The sequence below is a fragment of the Microplitis mediator genome, chromosome 1, assembly GCF_029852145.1.
Source record: "Microplitis mediator isolate UGA2020A chromosome 1, iyMicMedi2.1, whole genome shotgun sequence".
NCBI lineage: Eukaryota > Metazoa > Arthropoda > Insecta > Hymenoptera > Braconidae > Microplitis > Microplitis mediator.
In genome coordinates, this window is record NC_079969.1 from 7,620,431 (window position 1) to 7,640,130 (window position 19,700).

Here is a 19,700-nt window from a genome sequence, read left to right on the forward strand (position 1 = left end):
GACACGAATGCCTATATAATATCGCTATCCATAAATTGTACGTGGGCATGTTAAATTATCATTGTTATTTATCTTGTTGACTAAATTTCACTTGTAATATGACCGCTTCCGGTACGAGGTCGGACTTATAAATAAGTGTCAAAGTTCATATTTAATTATCTATTAATACAAATTTATTTTTTGCGTAATGAAAATTTAAGAAAATATATATTTATACATATATATATTTATATACGTATATACATATTTTTTTTTATGTAAAAGAGGAAGTTTTTAGTGCTCTATTTCCTCGATAGGCTTCACATTTTTTCTTGTCTCTTGACGCTATTTTAAAATGCCCTCGACGCTATATATTTTTATAAGTATATATATGTATGTGGGTATATATAGGTGTTGCACCGCTTTTATACTAGACTCTCAACGGAATTCTGTTATGTAGGTAACACAAGAGTATGCGCTTCAAAAAGCTCAACTTTTTTTTTATCATACCGAGTATGAAAAAAAAAAAAAATTTACATAATAATAATAGTAAAAGGGTTAGATATTGTCTTTTTTAATACAATAGCTCTTAAGTTTATTCGAGAGTAATAATTAACATAGAAAATGTAGAAAAAATTTTTTTTATTGAATATTTATTATGTACAGAGAAAAATGAGACATTTTAGGGACGAAGAGAAATTTTTTTCTTGTGTAAAAAGTCTTGAAGTTGTGGTTTAAAGAAAAAACGGGGTAACTTAGTCAGTTCAAAAATGTCCGAGCTGACCGACTTGACCCATTTTTTTTTTTGAAAACCTGTAATTAAGAATTTTTAAGCAAAAAAAATTTGGTCTCAACTTGCCCCGGATTTCTAAGAATTTGAATTTTTTATGGAAGAAAATTGAGATAAAAATGAAATTTTTAAATACTTTCTACAAATTGATAATTTTGGTAAATATGTAAAGATAAAAAAAAAAATTAGTAAATGTTTGGTGAGTGTTTGTTTTTGTTTATATTGATATATTGTGTATATATATGACTCAACGGTGTTTCACAGCTGATAGGGATAGTAAGCGTTATAGAATACCGCGGGATAAAACCGGTTTATGAAACGGCGCCTGTGGGAACAAAGACGGGTTATTCGCGGGCGCTTGTGACGTCATGTGTAAGATAGTGGATTCGAAGTTTCTTATTCACGTTTTACTTCATTTATCCATTAACGATTGTTAATTCTTTAAATTAATGAGAGACTCAATAAATTGATTCTTATGAGAGAAAAAAAATTTCCAGTAATGGTTAAAGATCCCTATTAAAAATACTTGTAACGTGAGAAAAATTTATTAGAACGATTTAGTTTTTTTTAATTTGTCCCCATTATATAGATATGTTATGCCTATTAAATTTATTTTTGCTTACAGTATACCAAAAAATTTTGAATAGGCAAAGTATCAAAAAAATACTGATTAAAAATTAGCCTATTAATGCAGTAATTGCTAACAAATATAATCTTCTTGCCTTAAATTAATAGGATTTTATTATTAAAATATTTTCCTTTTCCCATTGCCTATTAATAAAAATTTGCCCATCAATTGGGGGGAGGGCTGCCTATGAAAATTTAAATTTGACCCTAATGATAAAAATTACAAAATAATTATTGCCTACTATGTGCAAAATTGCCTATCAAAGGCCTCCTTTGCCTATAGAAATTTATGAAAATTCCAACAGATCAAAATTAGTGAACCATCATTGCCTATTAATATTTCTTATTTGAATATTGCCTTTTAAGAATTTTTGTCTATAGGACTTTAAAGAAATGCCTATTGATTCAAATTATAGACTAATTATTGCCTATGAAAATGTTGGGAAAATTTCCTATTTGAAAAATTGTCTTTCAAGATTTTTGCCTAAAGAATTTGAAGGAACGTCTATTGATTCAAATAACAGGCAAATTATTGCCTATTGAAGTGTAATAAAAATTGCCTATTAATTTTTTTAATAATTTAAAAATTGTCAATTGATTTAAATTATTCAATAATTGCCTATTAAAATTTTAAAAATTCCTATGAAAAATAAAAAATTCTAAAATAAAAAAAGTTCATTTTAAAATTTCCCCCTTAAGCAAAAAAATTTATAACTCTCGAAAACTATAAAGTTTTGTACATCTGTCGATTTCCCTATAATGCACCTTAGACGCAACTGTTATTGTTGCCCAATACAACGTCCCATCAAAAGAAAACCGATGACAAAGAAACTAAAAGAGCGAGAAAGTAAAAAAGAAGGCAATATAAAACAGAATCTCAAACAACTGCTACTTTTTCCGCACAGCTCCCTCGATATTAAATATCCTTAGGGAAGTCAGTAACTTTTTTTTCCACCTCCGTCTCCTGCAATCTATATATGTTTTTTATATTTACAACAAATGCTTCAGGGAATATAATCAAGAGCCGACTCTCAAGCGATTTACACTCAGTATCATCAAAATTTATGCGAGTCATGTTGCCTAGTGTAGTGTACTGTACATATATATATATATATATAGGGGATGAAAAGTGTATGTAGTTGAGTGTACGAGGACACAAGAGAACAAATGACGAAGATAGTTATAGAGAATGAGAAAGAGATAGTAAATACGATCAATATCGTTAACGCGTCCTATTCAATATTCTAAAAAAAATTTTTTTTAATTGCCTAAAATTTTTTTTAATAGGCATCAAATTTTAATAGGCAAAAATTTATCATCCAGAAAATCTTCACCGAATTCAATTAATAAGAATTTTTCACATGTACAAATTAATAGGCAAAAATTTAATAGGAAAAATTAATAGGCAAAATATTTAGTAGGCACAAAATATTACAAAAATCATGTAAGGGTATAATGGGCATTAAATAAAAAAAATTAAATAGGCAGAATCATTAATAGGCAAAAAAAATTTTAATAGGCAAAAAATGTAATTTAAAAAAAATAGTTTCTTACCTAAACCCATTTTCCTTTTAAGTTTTTTAAGCACTTTCATTTTGCTTTTTAATGGAGCTAAAATATTATCCGTTGAAGTTGTGGTAGGACTATTAGGAATAACTGTCGGTATATCTGGTTCTTGATTAAATTGTTCTTGATGATTGTTACTGTTATTAATATTGTTATTATTATTATTATTACAACAAGTACTTTTACGTGTGCTACGTCTATGTTTATTTTGTACTTGTATAACAACGCTTGGTCCAACGTTAGTTGATATACGAGTACTGCCGCAACAGTGACAGGGATGGCTTTTAACGCCGGTACCTTTGACCGCGCACTCTCCGCCTACCACCCCCATGAAATCGTTTAAATATATTATTTGTAAATATGCAACAAAATCACGCAATCAAACACAAATGTGTCTTGATTGTTGTATAATTAATTATTTAATTAATAAAACACTGTTTATCTTGACAGATTTAAATAAACACTTAACTGTTGGTTACGATTTTAAAAAGTGCGCACGTGCGCGATTTTACTTGGGAAAACGACTTGAGCGCCGATGTTGACGCTCGGGAGTCTACTGTGCGACTGAGAGTTTCCAGTTCGTGCAGCTAAAGATCTTGGCAGTGAGCGCGCGCCACTGACCAATCAGAAGCGAGCTCCCCACTACCCGGCAATTAGACTTGGGGGATACGCGCACGCGTGTTAAGTACACGGTGAATGTAAAAGATGGTATTGAGGAGCTCTGTTGTAGCTGAGTGTAGGTTGTAACGAAGCTAAACTAGTATAGAGGCTGCATATATAAAGAGAAAAGGTGGATATTGGGGTTGAGTGAACTAAAAAGGTAGTAAGGGGGATATATAAATTTTTATACCGGCACCTGGTGGACAGCTGGCTTTACCTGGAGACTGATTGTGCACCGGGCTTTGCCTGCTGCACATTGGGGCTGCAACTTCTTATTCTTTTTCGATCTCTCTCTCCCTCTTTTGCTCTTGATCGCTACGCTGGAACTATTTTAGCTGGATCTTTGATTCAACTTTATAGTTTTGGACCTAGACTTTTAGATTTCTATTTCACGTCTGTTAAACAGTTGTTCGTAATTTTTTTTTTAAACAGGATATGGATAGGGAGTGAGATGAGAATTTTTGTTTAGTTATTTTTTATGATTTTTGGAGTATTAGCTTTTGAATGGAGATAAGTTGTTAAGGATTGAGAATATGGGAAAATTTATAAAATTCATTTTTGTAGGGAATTTAATTCTCTATAAACTTGTTGGTATAAAATTTTTGCGTATCTTTGATAGTTGAGCGGGAATATTAATTTTCAATACTGAATTTGTAAAAGGGGTAAAAAAATTTCAATGCAAATTTTTTTATTTTTGAATTGAAATTGAGACTAAACTATGAGACGAAGGATGAAAATGTTTTGGTACAAATTTGTAGGGAATTTAATTTTCTGTAAATTTGTTCCTATGAAATTTTTGCTTATCTTTGATAGTTGAACTGCAATTTTAATTTTGAATACTGAATTTTAAAAAGAAGTAAAAAAAATTGCAATGGAGCTTTTTTTCTGTTTGATTCAAAATTGGGGCTAAACTATGGGACGAAGGATGGAAATGGTTAAGTACAAATTTGTAGGAAATTCAATTCTCTATAAATTTGCTCCTATTAAATTTTTCCGTATCTTTGATAGTTGAGCTGGAATTTTAATTTCAAATACTAAACTTCTAAAAGGAGTAGAAGAATCTACATTGAAACTTTTTTTATTTCTGACTTGAAATTTAAGCTAAACTATGAGATGAAGGATGAAAATAGTTGAGTACAAACTTGTAGGAAATTTAATTGTCTACAAATTTGTTCCTATGAAATTTTTGCGTATCTTCAATAGTTGAGCTGCAATTTTAATTTCGAATACTGAATTTTTAAAAGGAGTAAAAAAAATTGCAATGGAGCTTTTTTTTTTCGATTTGAAATTGGAGCTAAACTATGAGATGAAGGACGAAAATGGTTGAGTACAAACTTGTAGGAAATTTAATTGTCTACAAATTTGTTCTTATGAAATTTTTGCGTATCTTCTATAGTTTCATTATAATTTTAATATTACCTACAAAATCTATAAAGCCAATGAAAGTTTTCTCGGAAAAACTTTTCTGAGCTTCAACCAAAATTCTGATTAAACAATTAGAGTTAAAAAGAAAATGGTCTAATTGACTTTTGTAGAAAATAAAATTATCTACCAAAAAGGCTTGAGTGACTTTTCTCATAAAACCGATAGTTTATGAGCAATTTAGATGAAAAGTAGGGCATACAAAATGACTATAATTTTTGATTAGAAAAAAGTATCGTGTATTAAATGTAGGCGTACGAAGTTAAGTTAAAACTCGACTTGAAGTGTGTAGTTAGAGGTAAATTTTGTTACGTGCAACGGTATGGATACGGCTGGTGGGAAATATGCTCGTGGTACCGTGCAATAATAGTATGTGGAACTTGGTTACTTAGTTAGTTATGTACATTATGGTGTACACGCACTTCCTTCCCTTTGTATGGCTACGCATCTTTCTTGCGTAACAAGATTATCTTTATAATTTTTTTTTTTTTTTAAGTTTTTACTAACACACACACACACACACACACGCGCACGCATATATGCATATATATAAACTTTATAGACAAGACATAAATATATACATATTTTATGATACCACACATCAGCGTTTGGATTTCGAGTGAAATTCGTAATTTTTTAAATTTCTCCAGAAATTTAAAATTAAATTTTGCTCCGAATTAATTGCATATGCATGATTATTTTAAATTAACTTCAATTAAAAGTAATCTTGAACCATAAGTACGAGAAATATAATTACATTAATTGAATAAGATTATTAATTCAATTAAATTTGTAGCAAAAAGAAGCCGTGGAGTGGAAAAATAATTAAAAATTTAATTTCTTGGAAAAAATATAGGGATTGTATAAAAAAAAACTTTGATGTTTAATATTGTGTGTGATTCATTATGTATATATTTATATATCATCGGATCGAAATTGTATACATATATATAGTTGATGTAGAATATGAATGAGTGAAAAGTGAATTGTATAAAAAATTTGACCTTGTGAATAATTATCAACAATCCAAGATATTAATTCCTTTTTTAAATATATATGAAGAATATATATGTATATATTCTTAAACTTAAGGAAGCGGAGACATGGTTCGCTTAGTTTCCTGCGCAACAAAACTGATGTAGATATCTATGTACTTTATATGGATTCATATATATATATATATATATATAAAATTTATACATATATATATATAAATGCATAACCTTATTTTTAATAATTTATTCAGAATTCAAATTATATGAAAGTAATTAATAAAATTATCATAAATGCATTTTTTGAGGTATGTCCATTTTACCCCACATCGAAATAATAAAAAAAAATTTTTTTCTTCAAGAAAATATTTATTTAATAAAGGAAATGAATTTCTTTATACACACACACACATATGTATGTTGTATAGACGTTTGTGTGACATTTTCAGTTATATTTTATTACGCTTGTGTGACTTTAATACCTTTCTGTGACGTTACACAAAGGTTTTTATATTATACATTACGCTTGTGTGACGGTCACATAAGGGTATAGTGCACAAAATATTATTTACTATCATTTATACCTTGCTGTGACACACGTTACTGATAGTCAAACCTTGTGAAGCAAAATTTCTAATGAACTTATGAATGTGAAATACCTTATTTTGATTCATTAGACTACGATAAATTAACAAATTTTTTCCAAAAGAGAAACAACTTTTTGAAGAACAGCTCCAAGGATTTTTAAGGCTTAAAGATCTAAATAAAATATTGCATTTATGATGTGTAAAGATTGATGATAGGAGATTGATAATATTCTTGGTCAACTGTTTGAAATTTGATAAGATTAATAAGAATCGAGATTGTACAAAATTTTAATAATTGTTCAATTGATCTGCGACGATTTCAGTTTATCTGCAGTACATTTTTCGCAGTTTGCGATAGAGGTAGAAAAAAAAACTAAAAGCCCTTTGAACTTGCGAATCAGTATCCAAACTTTCCAGAGAAAGCATTGATAATTTTGATCTCAACACATAAGAAAAATTATCTTGAGTCAAGAAAACATTTCGGAAGACAAACGTTTTCAGGAACCAAGTCAAGATTTTCTTGAGCCACGAGAATTTGTCTTGGTTAAAAAAAATTCGTCGTGGTCGGAGAAGATTTCTATTTTATTTGAGAAAGTTTAGGTTTTCAAAAAAATTTTCTCGAATGAAGAATATTTACCTTCAGTCGAGAATTTTTTTTTCTGTGCATGAGCTGGAGAAAAGTATCAATTTATACTTCATAATAAAACTAGAGAACATAATCGATGTGTAAACAAATGATTTTCCAATTTTTGTTTATGCTTATGCTTGATGAACTCAATATATTCAGACGGAAATCAGAAGAAGTGATTAAAATAGAGTCAAATAAATTTTCAGTTAGATCAGACGGTAAATTTGTTGAACCTTCGAAAAAAATGTGAAAGAGATTTTCAGTTATATTTTATTACGCTTGTGTGACTTTGATACCTTTCTGTGACGTTACACCCAGGTTTTTATATATACAGGTTTTTATATTATACATAACGCTTGTGTGACGGTCACAGAAAAGTAGAGTGTACAAAATATTATTAACTATCAATTGTACCTTACTGTGACACACCTTATTGTTCGTTAAGCCTTGTGAAACAAAATCTTTAAAGACTTGATGAATGTGAAATAATTCATTTCGATTCATTAGACATCGAGAAATTAATGAAAGTATTTGACAAGAGAAATATCTTGTTAAAGAATAGCTCTGAAAATTTTTAAAATCAAAGGATTAAAATAAAACATTGCATCCAGGGTTTTTTGTTCGTTGAAATATTGATAATTGTAGATGAATATTCTTGCTAAACTAATTAAAATTTGATAAGATTAATTTGAATTGAAAATGTAGGGAATTCGCGATGAGGGTAGAAAAGGAACCTAATAACACTTCGAACTTCCAAATCAGCATCTAAACTTTCTAGAGAAAACATTGATAATTTTGATCTCTATACAGAAAAAAAAAATTATCTTGAGTCAAGAAAATATTTTGGAAGACAAACGTTTTCAGGAACCAAGTCAAGATTTTCTTAAGCCAAGAGAATTTGTCTTGGTTATTAAAAAATATTCGTCATAGTCGGAGAAGATTTCTACTTTATGTGAGGAAATTTAGGTTTTCAGAAAAATTTTCTTGAATCAAGAATATAATATTGACCTTCAGTGGAGAATTTTTAACTTCCTGCTAAGAAAATCGACGATTTTCGAAAAATTGAGAAGTTATTGTTTTTACCCCGATTTTCGAATGACGAGTTTTCATCAGATGTCGACGTTTTGAGGTCCTAGGAAGCTATTCTGTCTATTTTCAGAATGATGTCCGTGTGTATGTATGTGTGTGTGTGTGTGTGTGTGTGTGTGTGTGTGTGTGTGTGTGTGTGTGTGTAAACTCTTTGTAACTTTTTAACTAATGAATCGATTTTGATGGTTGAGGTGGCAATCGAAAGAGCTTGTTGGCCCTCAACTTTCTTGAAAATTTCAGATCATTAGATAAAGTAGACTCGAAAATATTGGCGAATTACGAAAAAAAAAAAAATTCTTTTTTTTAGTTTTTTAGTGATTTCTCAGAAACGACTCGAACGATCGACTTCAAAATCTAATCAGCTCTAGAACTTTATAAGCCGCGTCGAATGCTACCTCAACCATCTTAATTGGTTAATTTGTTCGAGAGAAATCGTTGGCGAAAGAAATGATAAAAAACGGTTTTTTTTTATTATCTTTGAAGTGACTCATCCGATCAATTTCAAAATCTAATCAGCTCTAGAACTCAATAAAACGCTCCGAATGCTACCTCAAACGTCACAATCGGTTCATTAGCTCAAAAGATATTGGCGCTGAAAAGTTAAAAAAATAACATAAAATGTTATTTTTTCCGGATAAATTAAAATATAATGTACTAAATGTTTTTTAAATCATACCCACTCTTTCTGTTTATAGTCCCTTTCGATTATCATTTAATGTCATCTAACTTGTTCTTTAGTTTAAAACATATTATCAGCAAAAAATTGAGAAAATCCAGTTTTTAATGTTTTTCTCGGATATTTCATATATAATTGCTCTGACCTAAGTCAAAACTCACTCAAATCTTGATTTGGATCACTGACATTGATTTCTGCCTCGATACATTTATTTCATTGAACATAATCGAGAATTAAAATTTAAAAACCGCTTCTTCATTAACAATTTTCGATTCTTAACTTGTCAAACTTTAGCAAAAAACGCAACTTGGTAGAGCTTGAAAAGCTCATAAAAAATAATCGCAGGTAATAGCATTCTCGATCTAGAAGAGCTCGAAAATATATTCAGAGTAATGTTTTCCAGCTCCTTGAGCTCAAAAACAGCGGGAAGTTTTGGAGCTGGCCCGCAGGGTCAACCGACGCCCAGATTTTTTTTTCTGCGTATGAGCTGGAGAAAAGTATCGATTTATACTTCATTATAAAAATTAGAGAACATAATCGATGTGTAAACAAATGATTTTACAATTTATGTTTATGATTATGCTTGATGAACTCAATATATTCAGACGGAAATCAGAAGAAGTGATTAAAATAGAGTCAAATAAATTTTCAGTTAGATCAGACGGTAAATTTGTTGAACCTTCGAAAAAAATGTGAAAGAGATTTTCAGTTATATTTTATTACGCTTGTGTGACTTTGATACCTTTCTGTGACGTTACACCCAGGTTTTGATATATACAGGTTTTTATATTATACATAACGCTTGTGTGACGGTCACAGAAAAGTAGAGTGTACAAAATATTATTAACTATCAATTGTACCTTACTGTGACATACCTTATTGTTCGTTAAGCCTTGTGAAACAAAATCTTTAAAGACTTGATGAATGTGAAATAATTCATTTCGATTCATTAGACATCGAGAAATTAATAAAATTATTTGACAAGAGAAATATCTTCATAAAGAACAGATTTGAAAATTTTTTAAATTAAAAGATTAAAATAAAACATTGAATCCATGGTTTTTTGTTCGTTGAACTAATTAAAATTTGATAAGATTAATCAGAATTGAAATTGTAGAGAATTTAAATTGTAGTTCAATTATTTTGCGACGATTTCAGTTTATCTGCAGTACATTTATCGGAATTTCTTTTAAGGTTGGGAAAAAAATTTTAAACTGGTTGAACTTACGAATCAAAACTTTCCACAGAAAATGTTAATAATTTCAATCTTTTTGAGCTCGAATAAAGTAATTAAGTAATTTCTGACAAAATCGTACTAATTTATTGCAGACGAATGTTTCATAGATTAGCGAGAGTTTTGATCGACAAGCTGGCAAATTTCTGAATAACAGAATGTGTCATTGCCTCATTAAACTAGAACTTACAGCTAAACTATTAAGTTTCCGAGCAATGTTATTGAAAACTTTTGAATAGACAACATAATTTCTGACAAAATTGTACGAATTTATTTTAGAAGTATCGATCATAATTTAGCGACTATTCTGATTGTCAAGCTGGCGGATTTTCAAATAACTGAATGTTTCCTCGAATTTTCGTATTACCTCATTCAACTGAAAATTACAGGCACATTATCGGGTTCACGCGCAATATTATCGGAAATTTTTATACAGACGAAATAAATTCTGACAAAAATTGTACTAATTTAATGTAGACGTACCTCTCATAGTCTAGCGAGAAGTTTGATTGACAAGCTGGCAAATTTTTTTAAATAACTGAATTTTTCATTACCTCATAAGACTAAAAAGTACAGCTAAACTATTGAGTTTACAAGCAATGATATCAGAAACTTTTATATAGACAATGAACTTTCTAAAAAAATAGAACTGATTTATTGTAGCGGTATCTATCATAGTTTAGCGAGAACTTTAATTGAAAAACGAGCAACTAATATATTCTTTTCTACGTAAAGATGCTTTTCTATGTAAAGATGAGAATTTAACATGTGCGACTGGAGAAAGAATTGAAAAAAAATTTTTTTTTGTTTTTTTTTAAATTTCTCAAAAACGGCTAGATAAATCAATTTCAAAATTTGATCAGCTTTAGAACTTGATAAAACACGTCGATTGCTGCCTCAATCGTCTTAATCGGTCCATTCGTTTACGAGATATCGTTGATTAAAAAAATAGTGAAAAACGTTTTTATTCGGATATCTACATAAAAATTGAATCATTCGATTTCAAAATCTAATCAGCTCTAGAACTTAATAAAACGCGTCGATTGCCGCCTCAACCATCAAAATCAATTAATTCGTTCGCGAGATATCGTGGGAGAAAGAAATGCTAAAAAATGTTTTTTTAGAAAACAATGGCATACAAAAGTATTTTCGAGCTCTAAGAGTTCGAAAATATATTCACAATAATGTTTTCGAGTTCAAGGAGCTTGAAAACAGCGGGAAGTTTTAGGGCTGGCCCGCAGGGTTATCCGATAGACCGATTTTTTTTTCTTTAATTACTGTGAAAAAAATTGTTAAAAATGATGATAAAAAATTATGGTGAAGTTTGAGCTCCTAATATTAATAAAAAGAGATGCCTCTTCATGATTTTTATATCATTTAAATGACTTAGGAAAAAAAATTTTAAGTTTGGAACTGTATACCTCGGCCCTGGCTTATATATGTACAGATATATTTAGAATATAGTTTTGTAGGAAATTGAACGCTCTACAAAATGAGTCTCTTATCATTTTTTGATAAATCCATCTGTTCAAAAGTTATTGGAGCTCTAGGTCAAATTATCGTAAATTTCTAGACCTTTTTACATGTCCGGCGAAACTATTAGACTTATCACAAAACTTCAGAGGATCTTTTTTGTAGACAATTTCATCCCCTATAAATGATTTCCAGTCAAGTTTTTTCAAATTCCACATTGTTTCCTAGTTATTTCCATTTCAATATCGAGTTCTTGAGATCGACCCAAACACCATTTTTTTCAAGAGCTTTACATTAAAATAAAAATAACTAGAAAACAATGTAGATTTTCAAAATACTTTTCTGGCGACAATTTGTAAGAAATAAAATTGTCTACAAAAAAGGTCCCATAACATTTTACGATAAGTCTGACAGTTTCGCCGAAAAAGTTGAATAGTGGTAAAATTTGCTATGAATCAAACTTTGGCCTTGAATAACTTTTAAAAATTCAAATTTATCGAAAAATAATAATATACCTTTTTTGTAAAGCGTTCAATTTCCTTAAAAAAATGTTCTTCAATTTTACGGATGCTTTGATTTTCTAATGCGTGATAAAATTCCACTCAAAAAAAAAAATCCCATGTTAATCAAATAGGTAATAGACAATCGCGATTAGGCAACCATTCATATTAGTAATTAAGAGCTGTCATTTTAACAGGATCATTTTTCCGTAATTTTAATCAATATTTTCAGAGTATTTTAAAAAAAAAACTAGTCGATGTTTTTGATAGAGTCTAGTGTATAATTTCCCACTCCGTAATTGATTTTTTTTCTCTTTAGGTTGTTACATTTATAACGTTAGTGATAGATTTTTTAAGTATATAACTTTTTCTGCTGACATATATCCTGCCATTTCTAACTTATTTATCGTTTGAGGAATGTAATTTCCAACAATTGTCAAAAAAATCGAAGAAAAAAAAAAATTGAAACTTTTTTTTTGTGTTCTAAAATTTTTTTTTGACATTTTTTGGAAATTTTTTATTTTTTTTGTCATTTCTTTGCATTTTCCGAGTCACCAATGCAAAAATTTGAGAAAAGTCCAGAAAAAATAATTTTTTCACTTTGATTATGATTACAAAATTAAAGGAACAAAACTTGCTCCTTTAATTGTTTAGCAAAACTTTGATCGATGATTCTCAAAAAACGGTTCGATAGATCAATTTCAAAATTTACAGGGGTCTTGGGGGTACATTAAGCTAAAAAAGTCCCTGGCAACATTATTTTTTTTTCGATATTTTTCGAGTAGCGGTTATTTTACTAAAAAACCAAAAAAAGTCATTTTTTTGTACTTACTTCTAATGGATGTTAAAAATAAAAAAAATTTTGTTTTTCAAAAAATGATGACAGGGTCTTGTAGGGAATTTATTCAAGTTTTCAACGCCGCCCTTTAACTTTCTGTGCAAACATTGGTACCTGAAATATCGATGATCAAAGCCAAAAGGATCATTTTCTGTTTGAAGGCTGATATCTCTGCGACAAAACGTCCTACGAGGTTAAACAAAAAACCAAATTGAAGCTGAATAAATTTGCTAAACAAGCTATGAATTTGTTTAGTGAAAAGAATTTTTCTGCGGTCCGTGGGCTCTTCGGAAAAAAACAAAAATAATTTAGAAATTTTTGTCTCGCGGTATTTCTCATCTTGGCGCAATAACCGGAGCTTTTAAAAAATTTTGAAAAAAATGCACCAAAACTAGAGATTTTAAGCTACAAAATGATTTTTCTAAAATCTCGATACGATTATTTTTCACCAAGTTACAGCCTTCCAAAAATCACTAAAAAATTTATAAAATTTTTCTGCTCCTTTAATTTTTTGCATTAGTGTATATAACAAATATATTGTTTATCGAAATTTTATATATTTTTAACTTCCCGCTAAGAAAATTGAAAATTTTCAAAAATTCGGGAAGTTATTGGTTTCGGTCCGATTTACGAAAATCGAATTTTCATCAGATGTCGACGTTTTGAAATCCTAGGAAGCTATTCTGACTGTTTTTAGAATGATGTTCGAGTGTCTGTACGTATGTATGTGTGCGCGCGCGCGTGTGTGTGTGTGTGTATGTGTGTGTGGATTCCGTCACTCGTTATTCGAAGACATTAAATCCGCGACAAAATATCCGCAACAAAATATCCGAAGACATTTTATCCGATAGACAAAATATCCCCGGACTAAATACTCAATAGATAAAACATCCCCGACAAAATATCTTATAATATAAATAGTACGGTACTCTTTTATCAGAAATGTTTAATATATTTTCACATAAAATTTGAGTGTGAAATATTAAAAATAGATTAACACATATGCTTGAAATCGTATGGTGCCCTTTTTTCACAGATTTTGGGTGGGTATTATTTTGGAAATAGGTCAATACATATGCTTGGAATGGTACAGTACCCGTTTATCGAAAACCATGAATTATTTTCCACTGAAAATATATTTTTCTGAATAAGATTTATCGACAGGATATTTTGTCACGGATTTTTTGTCTCTTGAATATTTAGTCCAAGGACATTTTGTCTATCGGATAAAATATCTTCGGATTTCATGTCGCGGATTTGACGTCGCGGATCTATTGTCCACGGATTACGATTCGTGTCACCGCGTGTGTGTGTGTGTGTGTGTGTGTGTGTGTGTGTGTGTGTGTGTGTGTGTGTGTGTGTGTGTGTGTGTGTGTGTGTGTGTGTGTGTGTGTGTGTGTGTGTGTGTGTGTGTGACCAGTCTATAACTTTTTAATTAATCGAAAGAGCTTGTTGGCCATCAAATTTTCTAAAAATTTCAGATCATTAGATCAAGTAGACTCGAAAATATTGGCGAATTACGAATAATAACAAATTTTTTTTTTAGTTTTTTATTGATTTCTCAGAAACGACTTGAACGATCGACTTCAAAATCTAATCAGCTTTAGAACTTTATAAGCCTCGTCGAATGCGACCGCAACCATCTCAATCGGTTTATTTGTTCGAGAGATATCGTTGGAGTAAGAAATGGTAAAAAACGTTTTTTTTCGATTATCTTTGAAGTGACTCATCCGATCAATTTCAAAATCTAATCAGCTTTAGAATTTAATAAAACGAGTCGATTGTCACCTTAACTATCACAATCCGATAATTCGTCCAAGAGTTTTCGTGGGAGAAAGAAATGGTAAGAAACGGTTTTTTGCGAATATATCTTTAAAACAACTGAACTAAATAACTCCAAAATCTGATCAGCTTTAGAATTTATTAAGACGCGTCAATTGCCACCTTAACCATCAAAATCGAGTCATTTGTCTAAGAGATATCGTGGAAGAAAGAAACGATGAAAAACAGTTTTTTGCCAATATCTTTGAAAAAACCGAACTAAACAATCCCAAAATCTGATCAGCTGGGAGAAAGAAATGCTAAAAAGCGGTTTTTTTCAAAAACAATGGCATACAAAAGTATTTTGGAGCTCGAAGAGCTTGATAATGTATTCACAACAATGTTTTTGAGCTCCTCGAGCTTGAAAACAGCGGGAAGTTTTAGGGCTGGCTCGCAGGGTCAACCGATTAACAGATTTTTTATACATAATTTATATATATTTATATATTTTTTATGTATTTCTTTTTATATGAAAAATATATTTTTTCATATTTTAACTTATATTTTTTTTATAAATTTTTTTCATGGGAGATATCTTTGTATATTATCTATGTGACGTACCGATCTGTGACTTATATATATAGTATACATATAAGTCACACAAGGGACTATATAATAGTTAATTCGATATCCTGTCAAAAGTCCTGTCTAGAAACAAAAATCCTTGAAGGACGAAAAAATATGCAGTTTTGAGGATACATATAGCAAACAAAAACGGGGGGTCACACAAAGGTCTATTCAACGTACATATATATATATATATATATATATATATATATATATATATATATATATATGTGTGTGTGTGTGTGTGTGTGTGTGTGTGTGTGTGTGTGTGTGTGTGTGTGTGTGTGTGTGTGTGTGTGTGTGTAGAATAAATATGAGTAGAAATGTTGAAGGAGTAACGGAAGTAAGACGGATGGCAGGAAGTTGAAGAGACTGGCGCGTGCTTCATATATATATATATATACATATATATATATATATATATATATATATATATATATATATATATATATATATATATATGGCTTCAGAAATAATTGTAAGAAAGATTTCTGTGGTTGTGGCAGTAATATTAGAAGTAAACTAAATGGCTTCTTAAAATAATATATATATGGATATATATTGTTCTGTTAACAAAATGATGCAATTGTTGAAATTGTAAAAAAAAAAAATATGTTACATGTATCACAATTGTGCAAATTTAAATGTAAATACTTGACTATTTACGATTCTTTTGTTATTAAACTAGAGATAAAAAAGAGTTATGATAATAATGATGATGATACTAATAATAATAATACTAAATATAAATACACGGGTAGTTGTCTTTATTATAATACCGCAATTGTTGAAAGTATATATGGCGAATGACATAATTATGAGATAGAGTATAAATGCAGTTATGTACATAATAAGATAGTAAAGAGACTGTAAAAAAATAATAATGTGCGAGTACCAAGATATGTTAACTTCATAATGAATCATAAAAATGTTTACCGTAAAGTGATTTAAGCGGCTCTTTAATTTACATACAGCTTTTGTGGATTTTTTATTATTTTTCTTTTCGTTTGTTTGTTTGGAATTTTAAATTATGGTAATTTTTACGTTGCAATATTTTTTTTAATATTACCATTAAAAAGTTGTAAATAATAATAATTGCAATAATATTTTTTTAAAAATTATCAATTCTTATAATTTCGATACATCGATTACTTCAAATGAATTTATTAATTGAAGCTTACATTAATCGATTCAAATTTCGACTTCAATGTATCGATTTTTAATTTCGAGTAATTGATTATTTTATTTAGATATCGATTAATTAATCAATCGAAATATCAATTTTTTCAATCGAGACATCGATCTTAAATCAAGACATCGATTATTGAATCGAGATATTGATTAATTATACCGGGCATCAATTCATAACTGAGGCTATGAATTAATTAAACGATTCATCGATTTATAACTCGAAGTATCGATTTTCGAATCGAGACACCAATAAATTTATCGAGACCGATTAATAAATCGGGGCATCGACTTATTATTCAAGATATCGATTAATAAATTGAACCATCGATTCATCTATCGAAATATCGATTGATTAATCAAGACACCAATGAATTTATCGAGACCGATTAATTATTCGGGGCATCGACTGATTACTTAAGCGATCGATTAATAAATCGATTCATTAATCGAGACATCCATTTAATAATCATGAAATCGAAGTATTAATTAAGATATCGATTAATTATCCAGTGAATTGATTTAATAATCGATGTATAATTTCGTGATTTTGGAAAGATCGATTTGAAATCTGACTAATCGATTAAAATGTAAAGTACTAACCTTCAATAAATCGATTAATCGACTTCCTGATTCAAAATTTCAAATATCAAATATTACGAAATATCGATTTAAAATTCATAATATCAGTTTACGACCTTCGAGATTTCGATTTTCATACTCATAAAAAATCGAAAGTAATAAATTTTTTATAATGAACTATTATTAGATATTATCTAATTTTTTTACTGGTAAACAAATTGTTTACGTATTATTTTATATAAATTTTAACATATTATCTATATATATATTTTATTATTCAACCTTGGATTTACTCCATAGCCATAACTTGGGTCATCTGTAAATTTACTACTACGTAACACATGCTAACGGCTATAGTACTACTGCCTGCTACCTGCTGAGGAACTTTAAATCTTTTATGGCAGGTAAAAAAAAAAACCTGAGAAAAATCTTAGGTTCTGTTCTTCTGTAAAGTTCATCTGTTCGCCAGACTTTTCGGCTCTTTTCGACTGTTCAATTTAAAACCATGGACACACAATATAATATAACCTGAGCATTTTTACACGTGGATAAAAAAAAAAAAAAGGATCTTAAGAAAAATATATAAAAAAATATATGAAAAGAAAACGATCTACCTGAAAAGCTGGTGGCTTTGTCACACGTCAGGTTTATTTGAGAAAATCTCTTTGCGTAATTTTATAAGTTGAAAAATCAATATAACTGTTTTTCAAAATTTTTTTTGTAATATAAAATTTCTTTAACTAAAAGTTAATAAACTTTTTTAATTTTTTAAAATTATAAATTACAATCGATGATTGAAGATACGACTTTTTTTTTCATTTTGCGGGTCGATTATATTGAAGACTTTATATGGTCGTAAAGGCTGCTGTGCTAATATATAGTTGTATATATGTATATATATACAACTATATATATGCATGTACACATATATCTATATATATGTGTGTAGTATATATGGGGGGATGTGTGGATATGAAAGACGGCAAAATGTAAGGCAGGTGCCGACGTACGCGTGCCACGGGCCAATAGTGAACGTTTATATTCAGTCAGCAGTCTCCTTGTGAATAAAACTCCTCTTAAAATATATATATATATGTGTGTGTGTGTGAGAATACACATGGAATTCATATGGATGAATTTTTACAGCTTGCACTGAAGAATTTATACTTGTAATTATTACTTTTCTTTTTAAACTTTAAACTGTTATTATGTGTTTGGAAAATTATAAACAAAGTGTACAATTTTTTAGTTATATTATGAAAAATCGATATATCGAAATTTCTTAATCGATTATTTGAAATTTTAATCGATTGATTGTAGATTTAATTTGAAGTACTGAAATTAAATAATCGGTATGTCGAAATTTAGTAATCGATTTATCAAAACCTACTACTTGATTTATTTAAGTATTAATCGATTTGTTGAAAATTAATTCGATGTATCGAAACTCAACCGTCGAGATATCGAAGCTCAGAAATCGATGTATCGAACTTTAATAATGGATTTACCAAAATTCAGTGATGATGATCGATTTTTTGAACAATATGTATCGATTTACTAGATTTTTTTTTAAGTAATTGATATTTATTAATCGAAGTTTAGAAATCGATATATCGATGCCTAATTTTCGATATGTTTAAATACGAATCGAATGATGATTTGATTATTAAATCGATTTATTGATTTAAAAGTCGATAAATCGGATCACAATCGATATAATAGTCGATCAATCGGATTAATAGTCGATCAATCGGATTAATAATCGATCAATCGGATTAATAATCGATAAATTGATTTCTATGTCAATCAATCGGAGTAATAATTGATAAATCGATTTCAAAGGCGATAAATTGAGTTAGTAATCGATGAATCGATAGAAAAATCAATACATTGGATTAATAATCGATAAATTGATAGAAAAGTCAATACATTGGATTAATAATCGATAAATCGATCCCAACGCCATTAAATCGGAGTAATAATCGATAAATCGATAGAAAAATCAATACATGGATTAATAATCGATAAATCGATTTTAAAGTCGATGAATTATTAATTAATTCTGTTTTTTTTTCGTATTTGGCATTTGAACAGTTTTTTAAAATTACTAAATTATTGTAATTTTAATTTCAAAAAAGTCTGGTGGCAGTCAATAATTAAATATTCAATGAGGATAATTTTTTAAGGACACGTGCCTTCTTTCATTGATACAGAAGACGGCAAAGAGAGAGGGAAATAATACGAAAGAAGATAAAATAAAAAATTGGAAGGACAGTGTCATGAATAATAACATATATTGCACAAAGTATAGGATCAGGTTATAATTTTTGGGTGCGCACATATATATGTATATATATCGAGTGGTAGTGTCTTGTGTGTCGTATGTTGTTTCTGTATCTTTTTGACGATGGTCACTTGGTAACTTGGCAGCAGCTGTTACCGCTACACGTTTTTTACATATTTTATAATACGTATCCACGG

General features: G+C 29.4%; 1 protein-coding gene across 2 annotated transcripts in view; it reads right to left on the reverse strand.

The window, feature by feature from the left end:
* The window catches only part of LOC130673332 (protein neuralized), a 36,821-nt gene that overhangs the window by 9,010 nt on the left and 8,111 nt on the right, over positions 1 to 19,700 (reverse strand). The window contains exon 1 of one of the 2 annotated variants that reach the window (XM_057478342.1): positions 2,951 to 3,532. The exons of the other annotated variant lie outside the window; for it this stretch is intronic. Within the exon in view, the coding sequence (XP_057334325.1) occupies positions 2,951 to 3,293 (343 nt within the window). The 5' untranslated portion in view covers positions 3,294 to 3,532. Of the gene's footprint in view, positions 1 to 2,950; positions 3,533 to 19,700 lie in introns of those variants that run through there. 2 annotated transcript variants of the gene reach the window in all.